At 44.7% G+C, this 12,795-nt stretch overlaps 1 protein-coding gene across 2 annotated transcripts in view; it reads right to left on the bottom strand.

Moving 5' to 3' along the window:
* Window positions 1-244: 244 nt before the first annotated feature.
* lrp5 (low density lipoprotein receptor-related protein 5) overlaps window positions 245-12,795 on the bottom strand; it is a 51,267-nt gene continuing 38,716 nt past the window's right edge. The window contains exons 12-24 of one of the 2 annotated variants that reach the window (XM_071326273.1): window positions 12,243-12,427; window positions 8,613-8,936; window positions 7,667-7,863; window positions 7,146-7,360; window positions 5,291-5,481; window positions 4,251-4,460; window positions 3,967-4,092; window positions 3,606-3,842; window positions 3,318-3,428; window positions 2,918-3,166; window positions 2,641-2,783; window positions 2,309-2,406; window positions 245-2,199 (exon numbers count right to left, since the gene is read on the bottom strand). In XM_071326273.1, coding sequence (XP_071182374.1) covers window positions 1,938-2,199; window positions 2,309-2,406; window positions 2,641-2,783; window positions 2,918-3,166; window positions 3,318-3,428; window positions 3,606-3,842; window positions 3,967-4,092; window positions 4,251-4,460; window positions 5,291-5,481; window positions 7,146-7,360; window positions 7,667-7,863; window positions 8,613-8,936; window positions 12,243-12,427 — 2,548 coding nt within the window. In that variant the 3' untranslated portion in view covers window positions 245-1,937. The remainder of the gene's footprint in view (window positions 2,200-2,308; window positions 2,407-2,640; window positions 2,784-2,917; window positions 3,167-3,317; window positions 3,429-3,605; window positions 3,843-3,966; window positions 4,093-4,250; window positions 4,461-5,290; window positions 5,482-7,145; window positions 7,361-7,666; window positions 7,864-8,612; window positions 8,937-12,242; window positions 12,428-12,795) is intronic. The other variant, XM_071326272.1, reaches the window with a different exon arrangement.

Here is a 12,795-nt window from a genome sequence, read left to right as displayed (position 1 = left end):
AGCAATGCAGAAGCACAGCGGCTAGGGAAAAAACCCTAGAAAGGCAGGAACCTAGGAAGAAACCTAGAGGAACCAGGCTGACAGGTGGCCAGTCCTCTTCTGGCTGTGCTGAATAACCAGTGCAGTACCATCTCAACAGGAATGTGAACTCCATTTGGCTAACCAACATGGAAATTAATATCACATTTCATGTGACTATATAAAACAATGACACAGCTAATTTAAAAGATTAGGCACACAAGTATTCCTTAAAATATAACCTTTATTATATAAAAATGCTTTTGATACAAAAATTATCACAAGTGTAAATTACACAAGGCATTTAAAACACAAAACAGAGTTTGTACGGAGAGCATCTATATACTGGCACAATGAAGTAGAGTCGAAGTTTTCCCTATCCAGCAACAAGGCTTAAAATGGGCAGGGCAGCAGGTTTTGTTGTGGAGGTCTGAGGAACCTATACAACCTCTCTGGTAGAAGCCAGAGGTGTTCAACATAAAGATGGAGGCCTGACACTATGTCATAACACTAATGTTGAACATGATTTAATTTCACTTCTTATGTCAGCACCATTGTTAATTGCCTATACACAAATATCCAAATGACTGAGAAAAAGCTTGGAAATAAGCTTTAAAAGAGGTATGAATTTAATATACATTTCCCTCTGCACGTCCAACAGTCATTTTTACATTCACTGTTCACATTTCATAACTGGTTGGATAGTTCATTTTTAAGTAAGTGCTCAATTTAGCAACTGACAGCTTGCTGAGCGTACACATAGACCTTCAAAACAAGACAATATAATGGAGCCATGATTTTACAGGTGCATGATATTCACCACTGATGAAATTCAATCTATAGAATTAAATTGAAAGGTATGAGGATAGTAAAATTGTTTAGAGAAGAGGATGATGGAACAGTTTTTTTTAAACTAAAAACTGACAAAAGCTGAAATACCAACCGTATTGGCATCTTATTTTAATTTTTTTCAAGGAATAGTCAGTGTAATATGTCATATGTAAATAGAGCACACTGACATGGCATATCAGTTTAATGATAAAGTGAAGAGATTCACGAGAGAGTTAAAAGGTTGTGTCTAGCCTTGTCATTTCTGGGTGACAACTGCATCAATGATGAAGCCGTTCTTATGAGTTATTTCATACAGACTCCTTCAAAACAATGAACACAATTTCACAAATGCACATGTGAATACTGTTCTACACAAAAAAAACAATTGCAATGTTGCTAGACAAATAATTAAAAACAGTCAAATAGCTTCATGATCTATTGTCAGTCTTAATACGCAAATTGTAATTGTTTGGTTGGGTGCTTTCCTTTTTTTTTTTTTTTGTGTTTTTATAACTCAGTATATATGTACAGTAGCAGCAAACACACTTTTGGTATATTGTAAAATAAACATATGCTTGGGACAATTTCAAATCACAAATAAAATCATTAATAAGAACATATGATGGCTGTTATGAAAACAATTATTATTTACTTAATTACAAATATTTACAATATAATTTTTTTAAATTCTTTTGGCTGGCCACATAACCAGTTTAATATTTTTGAATAGAGTACTTCCTCAAATCGATATTGGTGTCCGCTTGTTAAAAATGTCACCGTAAATAGGTATCTGTTGTTTGAAGGAAGTTCTAAAGTATTTTGCTGAAAAAACAAAGGCCAATAGAACGGAGTCAAATTGAAGGTATTCTCTAAATTAGGACGATACTCCATCTGAAACGAAGGTGGGAAACATGAAAGATAAAGACAAGTGATACAATTCACACTGTACAACAATTTCACACTTGATCTGGCCCTATTCCATCCCATCCCCACTTTAACCCATGGCAATCAGTGGAAATGAATAAAATAGAATTATCTAATTTGTTCATATTTAAAATTATTTACAGACATGGCTATTTCCCCAAGTGTCATGAAGAGTCAGTGCAGGGTGAGGGGGGCGGGGGACAGAGGTGAAAGTAACTGCGCTCTGTGGATGGAGAAGGGGGGCAGCTCTCCTCTGCTGATAGGTACTGGCTCCGGGGGGTGGGGGGAGGAGGGTAGGGGTCAGAGTCTGAGTTAAGGTCCATGTAGTACTTGTTGCTCTTCCAGCGACTTGTGGTGTAGTCGCTGTCACAGACGTCAGTGCTGCAGGGGGTGGTGGGGGGTGCCACGCCTCGCATTAGATAAGGCCTTTCAGGAGCAAGCATGGAGGAGAGAAGACAACATTGTAAATTGGCATCTGTTGTAAAATAAAACAAAGTTGACTGTAGCATAATGCAAAGAGAAAATGATCTCTTACCTGTAAGACCTGGTGGTGGAGGGACTGTTAGAGGAATAGAAGACGTCTGCGTTATACAGGGAGCGATCCGTGGCTGGAGAGGGAGGAGGGTTGAGCATCTGCAAATACAGAGAATAACATGCATATCTTCAGCCATTCTCCATTTGTAATTGAACTTTTACTTTTCTTCAGTATGGGAATTATGTATGAGAGCCAACTCGGATAGGACAGACGAGGTGGGTCCCCTACGTGCAGGTAAAAGAGGGTGGAGAAGGTAGGTCCCCTACGTGCAGGTAAAAGAGGGTGGAGAAGGTGGGTCCCCTACGTGCATGTAAAAGAAGGTGGGTACATACCTGTGGATAGAAGGCTCCCTTGGCGCTGGATGAGCTGCTGGAGGAGGCCCCTGTCACATGGTTCCTGTCGTAGAGCGGAGTTCCACTACTGCTGCTCCCCATCAGACTGACAGAACTCATGATAGACTTCCCACACGAGATACCTAAGAGAAACAAAACAGTGTCTGTCAGAACAACTACCTGCTTCAGCACGTAAAAACAATCCCGTCACAGTACAGGCGATCTATATACACTCATCCAATTGACCTGCAGTTTTCAGTGTTGTGTAATTGCTGACCTTCTTTACCTGTGAAGGTTCCGTTCTGTGAGCTGCTAGGGGCGATGAAGTTGAGGGGTACGTGGGGGGTGCCACTGATGTACTCGTGGGGGAAGGCTCCGTTGGGACCTTTGTAACGGCGGCACACGACCCGCTGGCACAAAAAGTACATCCCTCCCATCACAAACACTGACAGGATGATGCCAATGACAGGGCCTATGGTGCTGGTGTGAGATGAGTGAATGTCGTTTGACGAGGGGGTGAGGAATTCTACAGACAGACAGACAAAGACATTACTATACATTTAACGGACCGCTGTCAATTCTGAGCAAAATGACACAAAATACAGGTATGTGTAAATTCTGAACTGACAATTCTAAACTCCCTTGATTTTGGCGACAGTGAGTGAAGTTAAACGCACCACAGAAGAGCTCGTCAGAGTTGTCAGCACAGTCACTGTAGGAGTCACACTGCTGTTTCTTCAGGATGCACTGGTTGTTGTTACAGCGGAACTGGTTGGGCAGGCAGATAGCTGAGGGGAGGAGAGGAGAGCAAAGTCCTCGTTACAAGACGAGGCATGGTTTATCGTTACAATCCACACAACAAGGTCGCTGTTGCTCCCAGTCTAAATCCCAACCCCATTAGTCCATGTTTACTAAACTGTCCCAGTGTCAATATGTAGTACACAGTCTGAGTTGAGTGAGCGTACTGTCACAGTCCTGTTCATCGGAGTTGTCTGTGCAGTCTGCCTCTCCGTTACAGCGTAGCTGAGCATCCACACACTGGCCCTTGTCACACTGGAACTGGAAGGCCGAGCACACTGGGCACTTCTCCTCGTCACTGTTATCGTCACACTCGGCGAAGCCGTCACAACGCCACGCCATGGGGATGCAGTCAATGTCGCCTGTGGCACAGGTGAACTGCTCTGTGGAACAGGTGGGCGGCTCTGAGGTGGTAAAGGAGCAGAGGACGTTTAGATTCACAGCAAAACGCCTGGTGGAGGAATAATGCACCTGATATTGTTCACTCAAAGCCTTATTGGATTTGTTAGAGCAGCGGCTGTGCTGTACCTCCACAGACCAGCAGGTTGGGCAGCAGGACCAGGTGCATGGGACAGGAGCAGCGAGGCGTCCCGTCTCCTTTGGCGATGCAGATGTGTGAGCAGCCTCCGTTGTCACGGGAACAGGGATGAGAAGCTTTGGAGGAGAGGAAGGAAAAGACGTGGATGGTTAGCTTTGGCCACTGGAGAGTGTCAACCGAACTCTGCTGTACTACATACAGCACTACATATGCAAAGGTACTGTTATAAACTGTGGCAACGGAAGTGACTAAACAAAGGGTCCTGTTGCCTTACCAAACTCGGTAGGGTCCATGTCTTCCACAGCGTGGATGCTGGTGAGGTAGGAGATGCGACCCTGGATGCGGGTCCTCTTCTCCCCCGTCAGCTTGTCCACCCGCTCGATCATCTGCTGCTGTCTGTCGATCCAGTACAGGTGCTCTCCCAGCACCGTCAGACCCATGGGCTGCAGGATGTTTGAGTCCTGGAGGACGATCCGATTGGCTCCTGGGAGGAGGAAAAGAAATGACCTCATCAGAACCAGGGCCGTATACATTATCCTAATCATCAAAGACCGTGCATTCTCCCAAACGTATTTACTTTCCAGACCCTTAGGGCTTACTTTAGAAGCTCTAACCTTTATCATACCAAATATAGCTAACAACTTCAGACGCCATCACTAAAACAACTTTGTTTGAATAATATTCAATATCTCTGACCAAACATGGTGTGCCAAAGTAAAGATACACTCTTATATAACTCGACAGTCTTCGATGGTGCATAAATGGCCTGGATAAATCAGTCTGGGTGCTTGTTCCTATCCATTCCAGACTTCAGAGGCCAGGCAGGGGGAGTGAAGCTAAACATGTATGTGCACAGTCAGATAAAGGTGAGCTCATCAGCCACCAGGCAGACATCAAACCTTTCTCTCTGCACCAGGACCGGAAAGGATCACAAGGCCTTGGCTAGCAGCTGTCTGACAATGATAGAGCTTAACCAGACAACCTTGATGTCTCTGCTCGTGTGAGGGAGGGACTAGGAGAGACCAAGGATTAAATGTTTTTTTTAAAGGCCCACATCCATTCTGATTACCTACTATTTTCCTATGATCAAACTCAGCTCCCCCCTATTTGACCACAAACTGTGTTTGGACTGGAGGAACATTCCGTATCATTTTCTGTAGTATTGCGGTGTACTTCAGTGACTATTGAGAATGAGAGCTGTAGATAAACACCGTCGAAGCAGATGAAAAGGAACAATATATTTTCAGCTGAGTGTTTAGAAGTGCTGGTCCTCTGATTCTAGAATGGTTGTTGTTCTTTAGCCCTGGGACTCACCAGTGAGGTCACTGCTCTCGATGCGTTTCAGGTCAGCGTCCACCCAGAACAGTTTTCCCAGCTTGTTGTCCAGGGCTAGGGCTACAGGCCGGATCAGACCCGTGGTGAACAGAGACTCCCGCTCCGTCCCGTCCAGAGACGCTCCCTCGATCTTAGCAGAGCGATCCTGCATGGTGGTGAAATACATGTACCTATAGGAGAGATGAGCCGGTCCGAGGTTAGAAAACTAAAACGACCAAAACAAAAGCATACTGCCAGACATTTTATCGGTTTCTAGCCTAACCCCCCAACTGTGTACAGTACTTTAGATGTACATTAATATACAGTATCTATCAAGGTTATCACAAAACATTGGGCCGGCAAGTAGCCTAGTGGTTAGATCGTTGGACTAGTAACCGAAAGGTTGCAAGATCGAATCCCTGAGCTGACAAGGTAAAAATCTGTCATTCTGCCCCTGAACAAGGCAGTTGTAAGGCCCTCATTGAAAATAAGAATTTGTTCTTAAGTGACTTGCCTAGTTAAATAAAAGTAAAAATAAATGACAAAACAATTGAAATCAGCCAGAGATGATGGATAGTATAATACTGTGGTATGTGTGCTGGGTGTAGACTAGAGCTCAGGGCTGTTCAGTTAGCCCCCCTCTCCCTCTCTGAAAGCCTGGAGGAGTAGAAGCTATTGTCTGTCTGTGTGGGCCTTCCCTGGTTTGTTATGTCTCACGCCAGGTTCTATCAGCTCTGATAAGACCCTCCCTAACACTTGTTGGACTGAGAAGACTTGGAGAAATAAACGCTATTGCTCAAACGCTCATCTGTTTGTAATTTGGTTCTGCCTCTCCAAGGGAATAATTGTTAAATGGCAGTCTGTGAGCATAATCAATTGACATATTAATGTAACACCAGAATGCTTTGAGTAAATCTGGAAGATGTCACTTCAAGGGAAAGTGGGAGAAAAATTTATCCTGACAGATTCTCAACCTGCCTGTAACCTTTACTGAGCCAAATATCTTCAATGTTTATCTACTGCTTTCCAGGCCCAAAGAGAGACATTTGAAAGTTGCATTTGATTCCCTAACATACAAAACTACAAGACCATGTCAAATTCTCAAAATTGTCAGCTGGTTGCCATAAGTTTTAAATTTGTTCCTTTCTGGCCACGCTCGTTGAGATAATAAACACGTCTCATGATGATTTGTTTACTTCTTTGACTTTGGGTTACTCCTATGGAATAAGTCCCCTCTGTCACATCCAGGCCAAGCCACAAAGAGCCCAAAATAGAAGCTAACGTGGAGGGCAGCCGCATGAACAATGGGCATCACAATTACAGCGCAGCTTGCCAGGGCCTGACCATGGCCCTGAACATACCACTGCTCCACTAGGCTAGAGGTGAGGAGAGAAGAGAAGCTCAGGCAGCAGAGCACAATATGCACAACCATCTGCTGCACACATGGCCCGACATCTCAGCCTCGTACTTACTTAGGGCTGTGGTTCCTTCCCTGCCCTATGGAAGGAAAATAAACAGAGCTCCACGGAGCGTCCAAGTCAAATTGTCAACACCACATCACTAAACACCTGATCACCCACTAATTACTCTGCTGCTTGGAGGCGTGCCACGCCCTGTCCCTGATATATTTTGGAAGTCCTGTATATTTTCAAAAGCTTTCGAGTGAGTTCCCCCTGTTTTCCATTCCCAAGTCCACCACTTATGGGGTAGATTTCAAATAGAAATGTTGCCATCTCTAAATGCAGTTATTGAGTCAGTCTGCCTCCATCTTCACAGTTGCCTCAACCAGTGTGACAGTATGAAACAGTATTTTGTTTTATTCAGACTCCGCCATGACTCCACCCTCCCCTCTCACCCTTTCTCTGCATTGACAACGATGGCTCTGGGTTTGTCGTGTTCGTCCCTCAGCACCACGCCCACAGCATCTCCGTCTAGGCGCTGGAGGTTGATGGTGTTGGTGGCCTCACAAGTCCAGTAGACAGTACGGCTGTAGGGGTCCAGGCTCAGGTCGTGGGGCTGCTTGTCAGGCTGCTGCTGGTGGGTGGAAGTGGTGGACACCACCACTGATGACTGGAACAGGAAAAAGGAGAAACAGATACACATCAGAGAAAGGGGCCTACAACAGTTTCACATGGTCAAAGTTATTTCCAGTGTTCATACAAATTCATTTGTGGCTGATGGCTGTACTGATGTCAATCAAATTAAGTGTTATAACTCTGTCATCGCCTTGATAAAGTAGCCTGCTCTATATGTCAACTGGAAGGTGACAAGCATAGTTAGTGTCTGTTGGAAATCACATGACATAGTATCTTAAAATGTGCTGTTGGTACAAGCAGGTTAACATTCTGGCCCGTGGTCCTGTTAATGCTCTCGCACCTGTGTGCCATCGTCGCGGGCTCTCCTGATGTTCTGTCGTCCGTCCACCCAGTAGACCAGGTGGTCCAGGGGGTCATAGCTGATGGCCCGGACGGTGCGGAGCACGTGGATGGGCAGGATGATGTCGGGGCTCTGCTCCCCCAGAACCATGCGGCTGATGGAGGCCTTCTGGCTGAACAGGAGGAAGCTGGAGGGGGCTAGAGAGAGAGCCGGGGGGGGGGACAGAGGTCAGCAGGCGCAATCCAAACAAATCTTTCTCGTTCCCCCTTCTCCTACCAACCTCTCCATGACTGTAATCAGCTTACTAGAATGCAGTAATCAGTGATCCCCAGAGGCCAGGGAAGTATGCAACAGTAAGAAAGAAAAACAGACTCATGTAGAAAGACAGAGCCTTCATCCCCTGCCAAGTGCAGAGGAATGCTCAAGCTGGGATATGTGCACAGCAACCTCCTTTCTAACACTTGTGTCCACATCAGGCCTCAGTGAAAGTCTGAGGTTTGCTCATGGCATGATTCAGACAGACATGTGTTTGGGGTTTTGCATGGCCGAGGGCTGTAGACAGACCTGCGTTTGATTTAGACAATACATTCATCTACAGCGGGCGGAGGGATCGATGGCAATATTTTTTTTTTTTTTTAAGTCAGTGGGGGACCACACATTTTTTTGGGGGGGGACTTATTTGGTTGCCAAAAGCAATTTGCGGGCCAGATAGAGGGCAGTTATTTGAAAAGGTATAGGTCCATTCTAATTTCTACATACTTCGATCTAGATTTAGACGTTCACGAGCAGCCTGGAGCTTTAACCCAAAATAAATCCTAAATACTCTCCTTACCCAAACACACAAACTATGACTGCTCAATACAACACTGAACAAAACTACATTTTGTTTATTACACCAAAACATCCCCCAGCCAAGAGCCCGCACGCTCCCCGTTTCTCAACTCACAGCTGCAGTTCCTGCCGTTGGAATCCAGGGTGTAGTGGGAGGCACAGCGGCACTGGGCGCCGGCGGGCGACGCCAGGCACAGGTGGGCACAGTTGCCGTTGTTCTGGGAGCAGTCGTTGGCACCATCCTGGCGGGAGGAGTGGAAGACCAGGATGTCCATGACGTACTCCAGGTGTCCCTGGACCATGGTGCGGTTGAGGCCGCTGCGCTTGTCTGCCCGCTCGATGCTGCGCAGGTTCCAGTCGGTCCAGTAGATATAATCCCGGTACTGGGTCAGACCAAACGGGTGCGGGAGGTCGTCAGCCACTATCTCCCTCTGTAGACCTGGGGGAAATATATAATTATCAATGTGGACTAATGAAAATGTATTGGTGAGGGTATGGTTTTAAACCACAGCAATATGAAAGTAATATTGTACAGTAATATGAAAATAAGTATATCATCAATATACACCATGTATCATTAACGAAACAGCAGAGGGGGTTGAAAAAGAGATCGACTAGGAAAAAAGGAGAGTATCTGGGCTAAATGAAGATTGATATTTCTGTCAACCACAGAAACATGATGGATAGGGTAATACGCTCATCATTTATATTGGAGTCATTTTAGTAGACGCTCTTATTCAGAGCGACTTACAGCGCCTTCAGACCCCTCAACTTTTCCCACATTGTTACTTTACAGCCTTATTCTAAAATGGATTATATAATTACTCAGCAATCTACACAGAATACCCTATAATGACAAAGCGAAAGCAGGTTAAAAAAAAATTGCACATGTATTACAAATAAACTGAGATCTTGTTCACATACAGTACCAGTCAAAAGTTGACACCTAATTATTCAAGGGTTTCTTTATTTTAACTAATAAAATAAAATAAATCTACATTGTAAAATAGTGAAGACATCAAAACTATGAAATAACATATGGAATCATGTAGTAACCAGTGTTAAACAAATTTAAAATATATTTTAGATTCTTCAAAGTAGACACCCTTTGCCTTGACAGCTTTGCACACTGTTGGCATTCACTCAACCAGCTTCATGAGGTAGTCACCTGGAATGCATTTCAATTAACAGGTGTGCCTTGTTAAAAGTACATTTATGGAATTTCTTTCCTTCTTAATGTGTATGAGTCAATCAGTTGTGTTGTGACATGGTAGGTGTGGTATACAGAAGACAGCCCTATTTGGTAAAAGACCAAGTCCATATTATGGCAAGAACAGCTCAAATAAGCAAAGAGAAACAACAGTCCATCATTACTTTAAGACACGAAGGTCAATCAATACGAAAAATTTCAAGAGCTTTGTGCAGTAGCAAAAACCATCAAGCGTTATGATGAAACTGGCTCCCATGAGGACCGCCACAAAAAAGGAACACCCAAAGTTACCTCTGCTGCAGAGGATAAGTTCATTAGAGTTAACTGCACCTCAGATTGCAGCCCAAAGAAATGCATCAGTTCAAGTAACAGACACATCAACTGTTCAGAGGAGACTGGGTGAATTAGGTCTTCATGGTCAAATTGCAGCAAAGAAACCACTACTAAAGGACACCAATAAGAAGAAGAGACTTGTTTGGGCCAAGAAACATGAGCAATGGATAATAGGCCGGTAGAAATCTGTCCTTTGTTCTGAGACTTTTGGTTCCAACCGCCATGTCTTTGTGAGACACAGAGTAGGTGAACGGATGATCTCCACAGGTGTGGTTCCCACCGTGAAGCATGGAGGAGGTGGTGGTGCTTTGCTGGTGACACTGTCTGCGATTTATTTAGAATTCAAAGCACACTTAACCAGCATGGCTACCACAACATTCTGCAGCTATATGCAATCCCATCTGGTTTGCGCTTAGTGGGACTATCATTTGTTTTTCAACAGGACACTGAACCAAAACACACCTCCAGGCTGTGTAAGGAGCGTGATGGAGTGCTGCATCAGATGACCTGGCCTCCACAACCAACCGACCTCAACCCAATTGAGATGGTTTGGGATGAGTTGGACCGTAGAGTGAAGGAAAAGCGGCCAACAAGGGCTCAGCATGTGGGATCTCCTTCAAGACTGTTGGAAAAGTATTCCTCAAGAAGCTGGTTGAGAGAATGCCAAGCGTGTGCAAAGCTGTCATCAAGGGAAAGGGTGGCTACTTTGAAGAATCAAAAATCTTTTGATTTGTTTAACACTTTTTTGGGTTACTACATGATTCCATGTGTTATCTTATCATTTTGATGTCTTCACTATTATTATACAACGTAGAAAATAGTAAAAAGAAAAACCCTTGAATGAGTAGGTGTGTCCCTTTGCTGAGACTCAAAATTGAGCTCAGGTGCATCCTGTTTCCATTGATCATCCTTGAGATGTTTCTACAATTTGAAGTCCACCTGTGGTAAATTCAATTGATTGGACATGATTTTGAAAAGGCACACCTGTCTATATAAGGTCCCACAGTTGACAGTGCATTTCAGAGCAAAAACCAAGCCATGAGGTCGAAGGTATTGTCAGGGGACCTCCGAGACAGGATTGTGTCGAGGCACAGATCTGGGGAAGGGTACCAAACAATTTCTGCTGCATTGAAGGTCGCCAAGAACACAGTGGCCTCCATCATTCTTAAATGGAAGAAGTTTGGAACCACCAAGACTCTTCCTAGAGCCTGCTTGGAGTTTGCCAAATGGCACCCAAATACTCTCAGACCATGAGAAACAAGATTATCTGGTCTGATGAAAACAATATTGAACTCTTTAGCCTGAATGCCGAGCGTCACGTCTGGAAGAAACCTGACAACATCCCTACGATGAAGCATAGGTGGCAGCATCATGATGTGGGGATGTTCTTCAGCAGCAGGGAGTAGGAGACTAGTCTGGATCGAGGCAAAGATGAACGGAGCAAAGTACAGAGAGATCCTTGAAAAGGTCCTGAGCGCTCTGGAGCAGGTTAAGACTGGGGCGAAGGTTCACCTTTCAACAGGACAATGGCCCTAAGCTCACAGCCAAGACAACGCAGGAGTGGCTTTGGGACAAGTCTCTGAATGTCCTTGAGTGGCCCAGCCAGAGCCCGGACTTGAACCCGATCAAACATCTCTGGAGAGACCTGAAAATAGCTGTTCAGCAACGCTCCCCAGCCAACCTGACAGAGCTTGAGAGGATCTGCAGAGAAGAATGTGAGAAACTCCCCAAATACAGATGTGCCGAGCTTGTAGCGTCATACCCAAGAAGACCGCTGTAATCGCTGCCAAAGGTGATTCAACAAAGAGTAAAGGGTCTGAACACTTATGTAAATTTGATATTTAATTTTTTTTTTTCTCTAAAAACCAGTTTTTGCTTTGTCATGGGGTATTGTGTGTAGATTGATGAGGGAAAAAAAACAATTTAATCAATTTTTGAATATGTCTAACGTAACAAAATGTGAAAAAAAGTCAAGGGGTCTGAAAACTTCCCGAAGGCACTGTACAAGAATAATTAGGGTTAAGTGCCTTGCTCAAGAGCACATCAGCTTATTTTTCACCTAGTTGGCTCAGGGATTCAAATCAGCGACCTTTCAGTTACTGGCCCAACGCTCTTCACCACTAGACTACCTGCTGCCATTTCATGTGCTGTCGTCATTAACATTAGTGGTTGGAAAAGAGATTGACTACGGTATGCGTTTACCTTGCATGTTGGTTGACTCTATCATGCAGGTGTCCAGGTCGGTCCAGTACAGTCTCTGGTCAATGTAGTCGATGGTGAGGCCGTTTGCTCTGCCCACTTTGTCCACTAGGGTCACTATGTTGCTGCCGTCCATGTGGGCCCTGGCGATCCTGGGCTTGCCTCCCCACTCAGTCCAGTACATGTAACTGAGGAGAGTAGACAAAGAACTGCTTTTTATATCCCCCCAAACACTTGATGGCAGCCAAGACCATGTCTGCATTCTTAAACTAATTCAATATGAACTAGTAAATTGGTAAAAATGGCCACGGCCTCAAGTACGGGGACAATCACTGTGGAATAACTCGGTGTTGTATTTGAGAGAGGAAACGATGCCAATGGGTGAAGCTATGTGGTAAAAATGCATCAGAAGCCACAGGAATGACTTTTGACAGCTCCAGGATATGACTTCATACTGCAGAGTGACATGTAGAAGCCGTGGCAGGTTGGCACAAGAGTGTCGACAAACTCCTCACACGGAGGACTAGCCGCAGTGCTGTGCCACTGACGCAACCTC

Source organism: Salvelinus alpinus, chromosome 9 (genome assembly GCF_045679555.1).
Source record: "Salvelinus alpinus chromosome 9, SLU_Salpinus.1, whole genome shotgun sequence".
Classification (NCBI taxonomy): Eukaryota; Metazoa; Chordata; class Actinopteri; order Salmoniformes; family Salmonidae; genus Salvelinus; species Salvelinus alpinus.
Note: the sequence above shows the minus strand (reverse complement) of the source record. Positions and strands in the feature narration are given on the sequence as shown.